General features: G+C 33.5%; 3 protein-coding genes across 6 annotated transcripts; all 3 read right to left on the minus strand.

Annotated features, from left to right (window-relative positions):
• Positions 1-429: 429 nt before the first annotated feature.
• LOC106714631 (regucalcin-like) lies at positions 430-7,281 on the minus strand. 4 transcript variants are annotated; one of them, XM_045679926.1, is made up of 6 exons: positions 7,191-7,281; positions 2,769-2,925; positions 2,113-2,316; positions 1,681-1,896; positions 1,217-1,329; positions 430-679 (listed from the first exon to the last, which is right to left on the minus strand). In XM_045679926.1, exons 2-6 carry the CDS (start codon positions 2,923-2,925, stop codon positions 455-457), a joined length of 915 nt encoding a protein of 304 aa, XP_045535882.1. In that variant the 5' UTR covers positions 7,191-7,281; the 3' UTR covers positions 430-454. The 4 variants fall into 4 exon arrangements, with proteins under 4 accessions (XP_045535882.1, XP_014363209.2, XP_045535881.1 ...); XM_014507723.2 differs by lacking the exon at positions 7,191-7,281 and adding an exon at positions 5,482-5,578; XM_045679925.1 differs by lacking the exon at positions 7,191-7,281 and adding an exon at positions 3,457-3,730.
• A 258-nt stretch (positions 7,282-7,539) lies between these two features.
• Positions 7,540-11,482, minus strand: LOC106714626 (WD repeat-containing protein 6). Its single transcript, XM_045680078.1, has 4 exons — positions 11,360-11,482; positions 10,823-11,106; positions 10,566-10,754; positions 7,540-9,921 (listed from the first exon to the last, which is right to left on the minus strand). Exons 1-4 carry the CDS (start codon positions 11,460-11,462, stop codon positions 7,540-7,542), a joined length of 2,958 nt encoding a protein of 985 aa, XP_045536034.1. The 5' UTR covers positions 11,463-11,482.
• A 351-nt stretch (positions 11,483-11,833) lies between these two features.
• Positions 11,834-15,817, minus strand: LOC106714627 (2-oxoisovalerate dehydrogenase subunit alpha, mitochondrial). Its single transcript, XM_045679921.1, has 8 exons — positions 15,710-15,817; positions 14,783-15,048; positions 14,259-14,515; positions 13,918-14,083; positions 13,398-13,598; positions 12,676-12,794; positions 12,392-12,539; positions 11,834-12,016 (listed from the first exon to the last, which is right to left on the minus strand). The coding sequence occupies exons 1-8, from the start codon at positions 15,767-15,769 to the stop codon at positions 11,938-11,940; spliced, it is 1,296 nt and encodes a 431-aa protein (XP_045535877.1). The 5' UTR covers positions 15,770-15,817; the 3' UTR covers positions 11,834-11,937.
• Positions 15,818-16,351: the final 534 nt, after the last annotated feature.

Here is a 16,351-nt window from a genome sequence, read left to right on the forward strand (position 1 = left end):
AAACTATTTTTTAAAATTTTTGTCTGTATGTCTGTCTGCGAGGCTACGTTTGTTACGGGTAATGTCTTGAATAGGTGCACCGACCTTGCCGGGACTTTGACGGTAAGGTAGTTGATACACTAGGACATTATAGGCTACTGACAAGCGATAAATCTACTTCGATAGCTTTGTTATAAATAAATATAAAGATTTTTTTTATTGATGATTTATTTATGACAATGACAAGACTTATAAAAAAATGTACAATGACAGAAATAAAAGTAAAATAAATAGACGAGAAAAGGCAAAAGGCCACGCAAACGCGGGGCCGGTGTTGCCACGTTGCTACTTTTTTTTAAATCCAGCGCTGACAAAGTCCACGACAATTAATAAATAAAACTTCAATACTATTTATTAATAATTTAATAATGAATAATGGAAAATGAAAATAATATTTTTATTCCAGTTTATTATTTTAATCAAATCTGGCATTAGCGTTGGGATGACCTTTGACTCCGAGACCTGTCAGTTGGAATGTAGACCCGCAAGGAGGTTTCTGTTCGACCCCGCGGTTCATACAGGCTGACGTCACATATAAAATGTCCAGGTTTGGACCTCCGAATGTTGCGGAGGTCACTTGAAGTGCGGGGATACGAATCTTTTGCAGAAGTTTGCCTTTCTTGGGGTCGATTTTTAGTACCTGGAATGAAATTATAAGAAATTATAGTTTAAAAATTTATTAATAAAGGTCTAAAATGCATGTCGTTTTAGTTTATGATTTTAAGATGTCAAAAGATAGAGTTGTTCGCGCTTAACCGCGCTTTAGACCGCCTCCCCCGCACCGCAGGCGCCACCCCCACCAAACGCGAGCGCAACGACGCGCACGCCCCGCAAAACCAGTCTGAAATTAGTCTGCGAGCAAGCAACAGGGGAAGAAACTTAACTGTGAAATTTGTAACTATTAAAACATTATTAATAAAGGAAATTGATTTAACAGAGTAAATTATGGAGAATTGTCCGGCCAACATTCACAAGGCACCTCAAGAAGAAAAAAGAGTCAATGCGAGCAGCAACTTATGTTTTCATTTAAATAATTACATACAAAATAAAATATATGATTTCTTTTCATTTCACTAATAAAAATAGTTATAAAATAAACATACAAAATTGCATAATTCCAATATTCTATATAAACATTTGTATTGCCATTGTAAAAAATATATAGCTTAAAATTTACCTGATGACCATCGAAGTTGGCAACCCAGAGGTTACCTTCTGTGTCTATGGTCATACCATCGACAATTCCCTCCAACCCGTGGTCCTTGTAGTTGAATACGAATTTTGGGTTAGCTGTAAAATATGAATTTCTTTTTTAAATGATAAAAACCTTTTTGATACCACTTTAACTGTGTCGTTGAGTAGTCTCTTAGCGTAGATTAAGTTAGAAAAACCTATAATGACAAATAAACGATACCACAGCATCTATATATAGGTATATAAAAGAAAGTCGTGTTAGTTACACTATAACTCAAGAACGGCTGAATCGATTTGACTGAAAATTGTTGGGCAGGTAGCTTAGAACCAGGAAACGGACATAGGACATAATTTTTACCCCGTTTTTTATTTTTTATTCCGCGCGGACGGAGTCGCGGGGAAAAGCTAGAAAAAAACTATAAAATATTAGTTATTTTGATTACTTACAAATATCGCCAGTTTCAATATTATAGTCGTATCTTCTGATCGCATATTCAAAGGAGTCCGCGTAATAAAATGCCTTTTCCTCAACATCCCAGCAAAGTCCGTTAGATATGTCGATGTTCTCAGCCAAAGTGTGCACTTTGCCGTCAGGATCGAACCGGTATAAGGCACCTTTCTTGTGATAGAACTTGCCTGGTTCGTATTCATAGCCCATTGTACCTGGAATTAATATTGGGTATATTTTCATACACTTATGTGTACGACTGTACAGTTTAAGCAAGTACATTGTTGTCTTTCTTTTGTTGATGAAATTTGGTACAGATGTAGAACATAGTCTGGAAAAACACATAGACTACTTATAATTGTTGTTTATTCCGCGCGGACGGAGTCGCGGGCGACGGCTAATTGTCACATAAATCATTTTTTTATATTTACCAGCAAATAGTCGTCCTCTAGGATCAGCTTTGCCATCATTGAGTCTGTTCTCGGGGTTATGTTTGTCTATCTCTGCGATGGTACGAATAACTTTTGCGGTACCGTCTTGACCGTCCCAGATGACTTCAGCTATACGACGCTTCAGACCGACCACGAAATGATTTGGTTTGCCTTCTATTGGCACTATGAAGCCAACTAAGTCATCTATAAAGAACAAGTATAATAATAAGTTTTAAAGAAAAAAAAAACAATATTTTTTTAATTTAAAGTTAAAAAAATATTCACCTAGAATTCTTTAACATCTTATTAGGAAAAATAACACAGTCGAAATCGCTCGAATGTTAAAATTTTAACTCCAAAATGCCATATGAATATCGAAGAAGCCATTTAAATACATCCGATTATGAATTATAATATACCTGGCCTTCAAAAATTCGGCCTTTGAAAATTCAAAGTTAGTTTACTGCCTCAATACAAAAATATTATAATTAATTACTAAGTTAGAATAAGAAGATTCGAAAATATTCCCTCGCTTTTTTCCCCGTTCATCTTCTCTGTCTCCTTCAATTCCAAAACATCATATACCGACCCTAGAACCCTATATCCGTCTCATTCTAACATACAACTTTCGCTTAAGTGTGAAAGTGACAGGTTACCTAGGACAGATCTCGTATGTTTCTTTGTGGCAGGGACGTATTTGTGGATAGAGCGGTCAAAGATGCTAACGAAGTAGAGCGCCTGTTCTCTATGGTCCCAGTGCGGGCCCTCGCCCAGCGTCACTGGCTCCGTCACCGCTGTCACTTGTGGCGCCATCTGAAATTTCGAAATTTTCACCTTATTTTAATCACAAAAGATTATTATTTGAGACTCGCGCACTCAATTGTCAAAAACAAGTGGTTATTCAGAATAACTTGAATATAAATTTTCTGAAAAATAACTGTTTTGAGAATTAGGTGTAGTAAATTGTTAGTATTAATTAGTTTATCTGATTGCGTTTCTTATAAATTAAACGTAATAGAGAACAGCTGGTATGCAAAATGCAACTCGCTTTTCCTGACATTTTATAAAAGAAAGCTAATTTTACACAAACATAACAGCCATAATATCAAACTTATCTAACCTTTCTCGATTGTATTAAACGTAGCTTCGATAGTATTTTTATAACTGGCAGCTGAATTGGCTCAGATTAGAAAAGCGCGCGAAACAAGCCCGCCTTCACAGCGAGGACGTTTAGAACTGAATGTTATTTGTCTCTTTAATTTAATAGCCTTGGTTACGTAACGATACAAGGAAATAGGCATGATAAAACACATGTTCTGGGAGTTATTTAGTAAAGCTATTTACCTCCTTGGTTATTTTGTTTATTCTGTGCTTGTACTGTACAATGACCTTTCATAACATTTTGACCTTTCATTACTTGACATAAGATTTTAAGTTCTATCTAAATGTACTAAATTTAATATTGTTCTCGTAGTTATACAACCTATAGATAACTAATTAGGAACACAAAAGTGAAGCGAAAGGTATCCGGAGGCCTTTTATTGGGTAAAATTCCACACGTGTTGTCATTTACATCACAAAAGGACAATTAGAAAATCGACTCTATTAGACGTCAGACTTGAACACTGCGACTTCATCTATAAGGTTAGATATCTATGGTCCATATTTATCTTCATGTCAATTATAAAAAGAACTCAATGTGAAGCATTCATCAATCATTCTGTAGCCGGTTTTCCCATACACACATGTCATACAAAAACTTGGATACGGGGATTTTCTTTGTCTTCGGAGATTCGATGGAATTTAATTAATAACTCTATTAAATATATTTTATAGTTCGTGGTCACAGTTAATTTTATATTTCAAAATAAAAATGCTTATTAATAAGCAAATTATACCAGCATAGAGTTATGAAAGATATAGATTCCATATAAATTTAACTTTCCAAAACGAAATTTATTTTCGTAGACCATGCACTCACCAATTGCATCACTTGCACAAATTGGCCGGCTCGTCCGGTGAAAATTACGACCACACAAAAGACAGACGTGAAGTGGACGTGATACCGTGTTTAGTCTGACCAAGTGTTTCCCTGGGGGACATTTGGATTTAGAGGAGGGCAATCGGAGATTTAAAAACTTAAGGCTACATATTTACAATGATAGCCAGTGCTAAAAAGTACATAAAAACGTTTTAGAGACAAAAATCCGTTGCATTTAAACTATTTATATGTGTTTTCGTGTTTAAAATTTTTATATGGAATTGATTTAGTCAGCCAAAAGTGGTATTTAATTTATAAGGGGGCAATAATCATGTTCATCCTGAAAAATGGGACATGGATCCAAAAAGGTTGGGAAACACTGGTCTGATCAGTGTGTGTTCGGGGGAGGGGACATATACTCTTTTTGTACGTCCCATCCATCGATTATTAGTAACCAACACATAAGTGCGGATATATTTGGATAATGGTAGCTTTGCAATTTTGGCAAATTTTGATGGCCACTTACAAGGTTTGTTGAACCTCTCATTGTCATGTAAAAAACATAGAATCTGCAGTGGAATTAACGGAAAAATTCATTAAACTAGAATTCGTAACACACCCACGCCTATTTTGGTCAAAATATTAATAAACATATATTATATAAAAAAAGATAGTAGTGAACACGCCATCATATTATGTAGCAACTAAATACAGATTAGATATAGATAAATATTGAATATTTTATCACCACTCGTTGACTAAATAACTTTCCGCATAACTTCATGGCATTAAATAATTCCACCATCAATACTTAGTATTTAAAAATATAACTAATCATATTAAGAAATCATTTAAAAAAACTAATAAGAGACCTTACAACGTCTTAAACTATAAAGGTGTTAGGAGAAGTCGTTTACATTTTGTTGTCTAGAGGGTTTCAGTTATTTTTTTTTACATTTTTGCAAATATCTCGAAAAGTTTTCATTAGATTTTATTCATCACAATCACTGAAATTTTTTTTGCTCGTAGTCTAAGTTTTATTTACAACATTTTTGCTTGTAAAATCTCGATTTGGATATTAGTTTTACCACAAAATAATATAGAGCTCTGGAACTCTAAGGTAACACAAAAAAAATATGTAACTATCTCAATAATATTATAAATGGGAATGTTTAGATGGATGGATGGATGTTTGAATGTATCTCCGGAACAGTACAATAGATCCTGATGAAATTAGACACACATAATCTGGAAGAATACAGGCTAAAAATTGAGTATTTTTTTTAATCCCGCACGGAACAAATCACGTGCGACAGCTAGTTAAATTTCAACTTTCAATTAATGGATTTGCCTCATCAAAGTTGATTAATAAAACAGATACTACTTACTATAGTTAATATTCAAACAGCAATCAAATGGTTTCAAACACTGTCTTGTTTTAACTGATGAGATTTCAAAATGTTTTGTACAGATATACCATCTGCAACTCTTCTATCTAATCTTAGTAAATGTCATTTGTATAACGTCAATAAATAGATTAAATTTACTGTTAAGATAAAGAGTTAAGTGCTCTGATCGTTTCTTATTCTGATTTGAAGTTTTTTTTGTAGTTACATAGACCTCCATGGAGTGCAAGATTGAAATAAAAAAAATCTTGCGTTTAAAGTATTCCCTTAAGTTATATGGAACATCCAAGCCGCCTATCTGCCGCCCTCAGTGTCGTAAAGTGATCACTAAGGTAGTCCCTTATTTTCAAGCAGTCATTAAATGATTTTAAGTACGACAGTGAGGTAAAAAACATTTAAATTAACAAAGGAAAAAGAAAACACAGACATGATCAACATCTGTTTATAATTTCTATTTAAAATACTTATTTTGATATAAAAAATAAAAAGAAATATCAAGCTTGTACAAGTCGTGAAATTGCTTTATTGCGCGTATAAAACACGTCGTCTAAATATATCCCAAATTCCTTTCCACGTCTCTATTATTTGATTCCCAAATGCTATTAAATTTTCCGTTCCTTTTATACTTATTATTGATTTTGTAGAAATATAATTTTCAAATTGCCCATGTTTTAATGAAATAAACATATATTCAGATATTAAAAAAACTGAAATAGAATAAAGAAACTAAATTTTAACATTTTGTTGGTGGATACTGCTGGATAATCCTTTCGTGTCAACCCTAAATTTATTACATGATATTAACATGACCTGAAATGTAACAAATTGTATTTAACAAGTGCAATTCTAGTAATTTCTATTATTTATCAAACGGATAATGTTAAGATGCATTACTATTGTGATTTTCTGTAGCTAATCTAAACCAACATCATATTGTACTTGTAATCCACTCTGACTATATCTTGATGGCATAATATCTGTGTGCAGATCACATGCGATAAGATATCTGGGACAGGTCTTACGATATGTTCCTATTAATTTACCACCTAACACGATTTCTTTTTAGATGGATGGATGAATGGATGTTTTTTTTTATAAGAGAAGGGGGCAAACGAGCAGCGGGAACACCAAGGTGTTCATCGACGCCCATGGACATCTGCAATACCAGAGGAATCGCGGATGCGTTGTCGGCCTTTGAGATGGTGATACGCTCGCTTCTTGAAGGACCCTAAGTCGAATTGAAGGTATCTCTATGATGTAATTTGGCACAGATATAGAACATAATCTGAAAGAACACATAGGCTACTTATTACGTTTTTTTTAACTCCGCGCGGACGGTGTCGCGGGCGACAGCTAGTATTTAAATAAGTGTCACAGATTGTTGAGATCCGTGTTTTTAAAAACCGATATCCAGTGACTTGTCAATCCTTTAGAAGTTTTGTTACTCCCTTTGGTCCTTCGTTGACGATGATGGGGGGGGGGGGAATCTTCCGTTCTAACTTGATCTATTCTATAATACGATCAGTTCCGCATTATTTCCGTTACAACCAATTAGATAGTCAATCTTCGACGATAGAAAATGTTGTTTGCAGTATATTTAAGGTTGACTTAAGGGATAATAAGAGCAGATTCAGATAAAAAATATCAATAAGTAAAATAACTTATCTCTATTCAATGTTAACTTTACTTACCGATGTATTTGATGTGTTTTGAACTAATTGGCGGTCTTTCAATTGTATTGTTAAAACTTCTAAACCTTTCCCAAAAATGCATATCGTTATAGTATTTCTGGAAAATATACAAATACATTATAAACTTTGTAATCTATCTATCTATATATATAAAAGAAAGTCGTGTTAGTTACACTATTTATAACTCAAGATCGGTCGAACTGATTTAGCTGAAAATTGATGGGGAGGTAGCTTAGAACTAGGAGACGGACATAGGAACTTTTTTATCTTGTATGCATTTTTTTATTCCGCGCGGACGGAGTCGCGGGTAAAAACTAGTTAATAATAAAAATCCAAAAGTATGAATATCTTACTCAGTGTATTTTATAAGATCCAATCCCTGAACATCTGAGACATCAGTCATAATTTGTTTAACGAATTCCAAGTCGTTTTCATCTTCTTTCGCTTTAAAAACTGTTATTCTCTGATCTATAGATGTTGATATAAAAATATCATCAATTATTAAAATACCAGTTATTTGTGAACAATGAAATTTATCTGATGACCAACTTTGTGTTACTTTTGCAGTTTTGAAATCTTTATTTTGTACACTAAGAAGTTTTATATGTATAGCGTTATCGTCACCTCCAGTAGCAATTACTACTTTGTCTTCAGAAATAATTCTTGTTGCTACACAGTTGATTCCTGATTTATTACTTGTAATAACTAGGAAAGTTTTTATTTCATTTGCAGCGTTAGGTTCAGTTACATCCCAAAAGCAAATCTCCCCTCTTGTTGAACAAGTTATTAGTATAATTTGATTTAAATAATTTAAACAGTGTGTTTTTAAAATACACGTTTTATGATATTTCACTTGTCCTAAATGTTTAAAAGATACTTCTTCATCGTATTTAAATTGATATATTCGTATAAATGCATCAGAACATCCTGTATATATGTTGAAAATATTTTTATCTATTTCGACAATTTCTAAATCCATTATTCGTGTTTCTGGATCGAAATCGATTGCACAGTTTCTCCAAGTTTTATCACCTTTGCGTTCTTTATCTGTTCCTTTGACTAAATAGTCTATCAATTCTTCTACTAATATTTTTATTTTGTCATTGTTTTTACTAAAATTTATAACTTTTATACAAATTTGTGCTCTACCTCCGCCCGAAACAACTAGGAGTTTATTGTTATTTATTAAAAATGTTTTTAATGTTCTTACACTTGATAAATGTTTTAAAATAACTTCATCTTGGAAATTTACTTCTTTTGAGGAAGTAGATATTCTTAATGTAGTGTCTTCACCACCAGAAATAAATAATACTACAGATTCATCAATCTTCGGTAAATGAGATTTCAAGCAATTAATTTCTTTAGAATGTGTACCTTTAATAACATCTTTAGATTCAATTTTACTTAACTGAAACGTTATTAAATTTATATCTGAATTTTTCAAATATATAAGCTTAATTATTTCTTCATATTCATCGTTTATTTTTTCAATATAACGAACTACGTCCCAAGATCTATGTCCACCACCGCAGGGCACTTCGATTAACTTTGCATTATTTCTTATGTTGCTTATTACAAATATTCTTTCTTGGAAACCACAAACTAAATCATCATGACCTTCTATACATTTTTCTACCCAAGGAAATCCTACATCTTTTGAACTTGTCAATTTTATATGATATACGTCATTATTTGATACTAAAGAGAAATACTTTAATGTACTATCTCTTCCGGTGGTTATTATTTCATTAGACTTTATCCTTATAGATGTAGGACCATACCTGCCATGGACTTTAGAAAAAGTTTTTAATGGATTAAATTCTTCTTTTTTATAAAAGTGAATATTACCACATCTGTCACCTACGACTAATAGATTATCTGTACTCATAGCAGCTGATGTTAACCATCTTTCTTTACAATTAGGAAGAGAATGTTTCGAGATGATTTCTACTTCATTATTTCTAGAAGCTATAACATAAATTTCACCACTTCCGGAACAAAGTACTAGATGTCTATTTCCAGCCCAATCCATAGATAATATTTTATCAATAGACAATTTAGTACTTATGACATTAGTTATTTTCGCAGGGCCTTTACAATTTTCTATAAAGATGTTTAAATTTCCACGCATATCGACAACTGCTATAATTTGTTTACACAATGATATACTTAGCAATATACAGGTGGATTCATTTTTCAAATTATATTCTGTTTCATTTTTATCAATTATATCATAGTAAATCAAATTACCACACTCTTTGAGAATTACTAAATTTCTTCTGGCAGTGAAAACTATTTTTTTAGGATTACCATCATTTATTTTTAATATCTCAGAGTCAGAAAACGAATTAACTGTTGATAAAGGGTGTAGTATTACTGAACAATCACCACCGCCTGTCACTAAATGGTCATCATCCGCACTAACTGACCATATTGGTGCATTTTGATGGATGCTAAACCTTTTTACCAAAGTACCATTGTAATCCCAGAAACAAATACATGAATCTTCACCTACAGAAATAATATATTTATTACTTATACAGCTTCTCATCACTCTAGCAGAGTGACCGTACAGTTCTTGCGCACAAGATATACTTGCACAATCCCAATATTCAGATATTGTACAATTATCAATAGAACTAATAACTGACCATATCCTTACAGATCGATCATCAGATGTGGTTACAATAATTCTTTTTTTTAAACAGCATGATATCGAAAATATAACACCCTGTAATATAAAAAATATATTTAACATCTTCATGGTTCTGTAATACAAAGCTGTCTGTTAAACACACTGAATTAAATACTAATACTAATTTATAGAATTAATAAAATTTATCGTATTTCATTACCAAATTTTCATATTTTTAGATCTGCAACAACAACATTTGTTGGGTGCACGAATGGACCGGGTCGACCGGTGCAATACCACGACCACACAGGAGACAGGCGTGAAGTGGAAGCAATTCCGCATTCCGTCTGATGAGTGTGGTGCCGAAGGCCTAATTTTAGTCCTCTTTCCTTTCCCACCGTTTTCTTATTAGAAAAGGATGGATTTGGCGGAGGAGGGGATGCATAGGAAAGAGAAATATCCTCTTTCTGTGCATCCCCTTCTCCAATGATTAAAGATAGGCAACGCATCTGCATTTGCGGATGTCTATGGGTAACAGTCTCTTCGCTATTTCGGCGAATCCAGGTGGCCGTTTGCTCATTTGCCACCTTTTGATATTAAAAAAAACCTTGATGAATATTTCAAATATTTGTGTGCAAATTTTCACTTTTTAATAATTTAACTAAACCATATTGTATGCTATTTAAAAAATAATAGCCACAAGATGATGTTCTATTGATGCAATAATTTAAATAACCTACTTTATGTCCGAGTAGATAATGAAGAGGTTGTTCCTTTTTACATCTATATATGATAATTTGTGAGAAAACAGTGCCACTGAGTACCAGAACATCATCAGTCAGAGGTAGCAAAAGTCCACTGTACAGGATTGAGTTATCTTTGCCAATTGTTTGAGATATTAAAACAGGTTCTTTTGATATATCCCATATCTGAAAAGTTGACTTTTATTTTATTTATTTAAGTTTATTTTATTAAAGTTTATTGATTAGAATATTACCTGAACTACATTATGTGCTGTTAGCAATCCAACTTCATTATCAGACAACCAAGTCCCGCTATGCAGCCAGTCATCACAAATACTGCCCGGAGAAAAATTAAATAACTGAAACTCTCCATTTGATCTCTCTATGATTATAAATTGCTTACCACCAAATATTAACAACTTTGAACCATCCTTAGAGGACTCAATTCCATATATTTTTTGACCATCAAGTATTTTATGATGAATTGTAACCACTTCTAAAGTGTCCTTCTTATAAATAAAAAGGGAGCTACCAATTCCTGTGAACAACATAGCTATTATAATTTTCAATGTTTTTAACAGCTAGGGTTGTGATAATAATATGTTACTAATGATTAGATTGCATGATAAAGTGAACAGGTTAAGAAAAAACACATTGTATGAATATTTCGTGTAAACTCTAATTAAAAATAAGCTCTCTTATTAATAGCACCTTTAAAAAACTACTGTAATTAAAATGATCATGTATATAAAATGGTATTGAGGTGAATTTTTTTAATAAACAAACCAAACCTGCTATGACATATTCTTCGTAAAGTTTAACTGCTGTAACATCTGTCCGTGTAAAACGAATGTTACGACTTAAATCTACAACCATTTCTTTTCTTCCTTTCATTTATGTTTATAAATATATAATTCTTATGCGTAAAGAAATTGTAAACAATAACAAAGTTGAATTTGACAAGTGCAAACATTGACATAACCTGATTACTTCGTTTTACGCAATTTTATGGAAAGTAAAGAGCTCATAAAAGACGGATAGATTCATTTCTTTATATTATTTATTTGCTGAACTCAACTGACTAAAGTAAAAAAACGTTCTCTTTTCTGGTTTAATATTATTTTCTCTAGCTTTTAACTCTTCTTAGCAAGACCTCAATAACTTAAAAAGATACGATAACTTAGGCTTTTCGCTGGAAAGTTGCAAGGAAAGTATAGGAAAATGAAAATGAAAAATAGGTAGGTTAAAAAAAAGACACTGAAATGTAAAACAAAATTTATTTATTAATTTAAATCACTGGAGTTACCGTAAAAAATGAGACTTTTCTTCCGTGACTTCCTGCTTTTTGATTTGATGCAAGTAACATAACTTATTCGTTCAAATACTTGTTGAGCGGATAATGTTCTGAGTACTTTTCGAGATGCTTCTCCATTTGTTTCATTTGTTTCCTGACATTTAAAATAATAAATTAATAAACGTGATTAATTAAGTTATGTAATTTATGTTATCCAGTAAATATTTAAATTATGCTTTATGAAAATGCTTTGAACATAGCAAATATGATTTCTAATTTAAATTAATCGTGATTTGGCAATTACTTTGAGATTTTTAAATAATAGATTTCAAATCAAATAGTTATTTATTTTACCACTCTACGGGAAATTTATGCTAGATGTTTTTTTACTTTTGATTTTCAAAATCAATTTTAAAAAATCTACCAAAATCTACCCTAAATAATGCACGATCTACCAATTTGACAGCAAAGTTGAATATGACAGACAAAAAATTTATTTAAAAAGAACTTTAATTATGTTAATACTGACTGTAGTTTTGGTGGCATATCGTAATATACGTCTTCTAGCATTTCCTTCCAATGGGGCAACTTCTTCTTCTCTGCGTCCTGCATCGCTCTGACCACCGTGTCTCGTGCCTCTTTCACAAACTGCGTTTCAACCTCCGCGTCCCAATATCCTAGAAAAGATTATCTAGCAAATTATTATAGATTAAGTTAATTAACTAGTTTAGGATTGACCAAAAAGTAAGAACTAACTCACTAATTTAATAAAAAACGCACTTGTCAAAACATACAGTGGCATAACAGTGTTACCTTTGCCTTCGAGATAAAGTCGTAGTTTATGCACTGGACTTTCATCTTTCGCCCACTTTTGTATTTCATCGACTGATCGATACGCACTGCTGTCATCTGAAGTTGAATGATGTCCTACTCTAGAAGAAAAAAGACGGATTTACAAATATGACGATTACTGTGGTAGAATCTGCAAACACATTTGTTATTGAAGAATTTACTAGTGTACCAAGACCTCACAGAATACAAGTGAAGTAGATTACTGTGCGTTTCATCAAATGAGGTGGTTTTTTAAATTACAAGGTGGCAAACTAGCAAGCGGCCACATGAATTCGCCGAAATGGCGAAGTGACCGCAGCCTATAAAAATCACAATTGCAGATGCATTGCCTACCCTCAATTGACGAAGGAGACACACAAAAAGAGATTATTTAACCTTCCTATGCATCTCCTCCATCAAATCCACCTCCCCTTCCCATCCTTTCCTTATAAGAAAAGGGTGGGAAGGGAAAGAGGACTAAAATTAAGCTAGGCCTCCGACACCACACTCATCAGACTGTACTTGGAATTACTTACACTTGACGCCTGTCTTCTGTGTGGTCGTGGAATTTCACTGAGTTTTTTGACTGAGGTTTTTGACTTTATTTTAGTTGTCTTTTCCGTTATTTTCTAACTAGTAGTCCAACTGCGACTGTAGCTTTTACTTGACTGCAATTGACCTACTCTAAAGAGCAATGGTGTAACCTGTAAGACATGGCCTCGACGAGCACGGGCTTGTTACTGAGTGCGAGTTCTCTCGCGCTGGTCACCGCGCGGTATACCGCCAGCGTGTCGGTGCCGTCTACTCGGATGGTGTGCAGACCGAAGGCTGGTCCCCGAGCTGCTATACCGTCACCTTTGTACTGCTCACATGAAGGGGTGGAGATCGCGTACCCGTTGTTTCTACTGTTGTATAGAGAAGGGGTGATCTACTGTTATTTCATAGGTGTTATGATCGAAGTTCGAAGCTCGAAAATCTAGTGTTTGGTCCGAATTAAAGTTGGGTTTCATTGTAATCTATGCCCAAAAAGTATTATAACTACTTTTTATTCTTCACCGGTGTGTTACAGGATTTCTGACAGAATCTTTTTAAAAGAAATCTTTTTGAGTTTTAATTTAATTAAAATCGCACGGAAAGTAGTCATCTATGGTTTCTACTGTGAGTTATGTTGATGTTGTCGTCTTGTAATGGTTTGAAGAAGTATTAATGGTACAAAATCCATACCACATAAGGATAATGGGACAGTCAAGGGTCGCGGCGAAGTTGAACGCAGCGTGGGCGTCTCCCTCGGAGGCTGCGCCCTCTCCGAAGTAGCAGATGACGCAGCGGTCATTGTTGGGCATGCGCTTGAGTGCATACGCTGCGCCCACCGCCTGGGGCAGCTGAGTTGCTGGGGATTTGAAGATATTTTAACATACGGATAGAATTTTGAATGGAATAGTCTACTGATCATTAATAAGTTAATTTAAAGAACCTATAGATTGATTTATTCCCAAAAAAAAAGAATAATTTTGATAACAAACATTTTAATAAAGCTAAAAAGAAATGAAATAAGAAAACCTTACCCAAAGGACTGGATATAGTCACAATATTGTGTTGCTTGCTGCCATAGTGCACCGGCATCTGCCGTCCCTTGCCAGGGTCCTCACAGTTGCCGTAGCACTGATTCACCAGCTCGGAGACGGTGATGCCGCGGTGCAGGAGTACCCCGACCTCGCGGTACTGAGCGAAGACTAAGTCTCGGGGGGAAAGTGCCGCGGCGCTTCCCATATGGATACCCTCCTCCCCGTAATTCGTCATGTAGAAGGAAATGCGACCTTGTCTGAAAGTGTAAGGCATTCTAACTGCAGCACTCAGACTCTAAAGAGCCTCTTAGTGTAGATGTCTGATACTTATTCCATACTAAGGGAGCTTTAGACTCTGAGAGCGATGATAAGTACTATACAACATTTTATCAGCTACATGGAGGTCCAGGTGATCTCTGCCTACCCATCTGGGTTACAGGCGTGAATTGTGACTGTTATAAGGTAATGTTTGAAATAATTTCGATAAGTGTTATTGGAATTTAAGAACGTATAAATAAAATTACCTTTGCGATTCATATAGAATTTTATCCATTTGATTTAACTGGATCATATTTTTGTACATATTGATTAGTATTTCTTTATCGATATTCGGCTCCTCCCTACTATCGATAACTCGCCCATTGCTGTCCATCACTCGATAGATAGGGATGGGGTCGTAACTGTTCTCGTTTAGAAACTTTATTTCATTCACGTAGGGTGCTTTAGCTCCCGGAAATTCGGAAATTCCTCCATTTTGACACACATCAGGTCTCGTGTGTGTTGATAGAAGCTAGAAATTAATTTAAAAGTTTTAAATTGTTACTAGCAGTCGCCATAGACGTCGCCCGAAAATAAAAAAAACTAATTTATGAACGTTCCAGAATGTTCCAAATTTCATCCAGATCCGTTCAGCAGTTCTGGAGTGAAATGGTAAGGTTACAAAGTTAAGTTAAATAATTGCAAGTTTTTATTTAAATTGATTTACAAAATTTTAATTACCTCATAATAAAAACAAAACGAATAAAACAAATGTAAACAATTCTCGTTACCTTGTTGATTAAAATCAAAAACAAATGTACATCAAAGTTGTACTTAAAACTCAATGGGATAAGGTTTATTATAGAATGTATGATTCTACTGTAATAGATAACATATCAGTTGATTTAAATGATGTAAAAGTAAATAATAAAATTAAAAACCAAACGCAATCATTGTTAATTAAAACAAAAAAAGGAACAAACAGTGGTTTTATAACTTAAACGTTTAAATTTTTCATACTTGTAACTTGTTATAGTGAAGAACATAATTTTTAAGACAAACTTGTACGAACAACTTTTTTTATTATTATTATTATGGAAACATTAGACGATGTTAATTGTCATTTATAATAACCATACTTACAATATAAATAAATATTTCAAATTATTTTATACATGAATAATTAAACTCACCCTAGTGGCTTGTCGCAGTGAATTTAATTTGACAAAAGTAAAACCTGCTCGAAGCGCCATTTTGGTTTGACGTCGACTGGCTGACTAGCACAACTTGTATTTTCGAGGCGGGCATATTACATTAGCAATTGAGATAAGCTATTGGCCTCTCGTTTGAGGTCGAATTATTTGTCATTTCTAACAATTATTTATCATTATTTTTTCTATTTTTTGTTAAAAGCAAAATTGATTAATACTTTTAGCAAATAAATAAGGGCTCCTGTTGTAAAAACTAAAAGCAATAAAATATTAACGAATTTACGAAATACTAGCTGAGGTCCGCGACTCCGTCCGCGCGGAATGAAAAAAAAAACTTAATAAATATATGTTCTATATGTTCTTTCAGACTGTTTCATATTTGTGCCTAATTTTATTAAAAACCGTTGAGTCGTTCCGGAGATGCTTTTGTAACAAACATCCACCCAAACTACCAAAATTTCGCATTTATAACATTAGTAAGGTAACTTGTCATCTTGTACAAAAAATTGCACAGCGCACAAATTTGTTTCTTAAATTACAAAGAAAACAAATTGAATTTCAAGAAAAACTTAGTTGAAATATGTAATAAATCTTTTTATATTTATTAGCAAATATATGTATTTC

This window comes from Papilio machaon, chromosome 11 (assembly GCF_912999745.1).
Source record: "Papilio machaon chromosome 11, ilPapMach1.1, whole genome shotgun sequence".
Taxonomy (NCBI): domain Eukaryota; kingdom Metazoa; phylum Arthropoda; class Insecta; order Lepidoptera; family Papilionidae; genus Papilio; species Papilio machaon.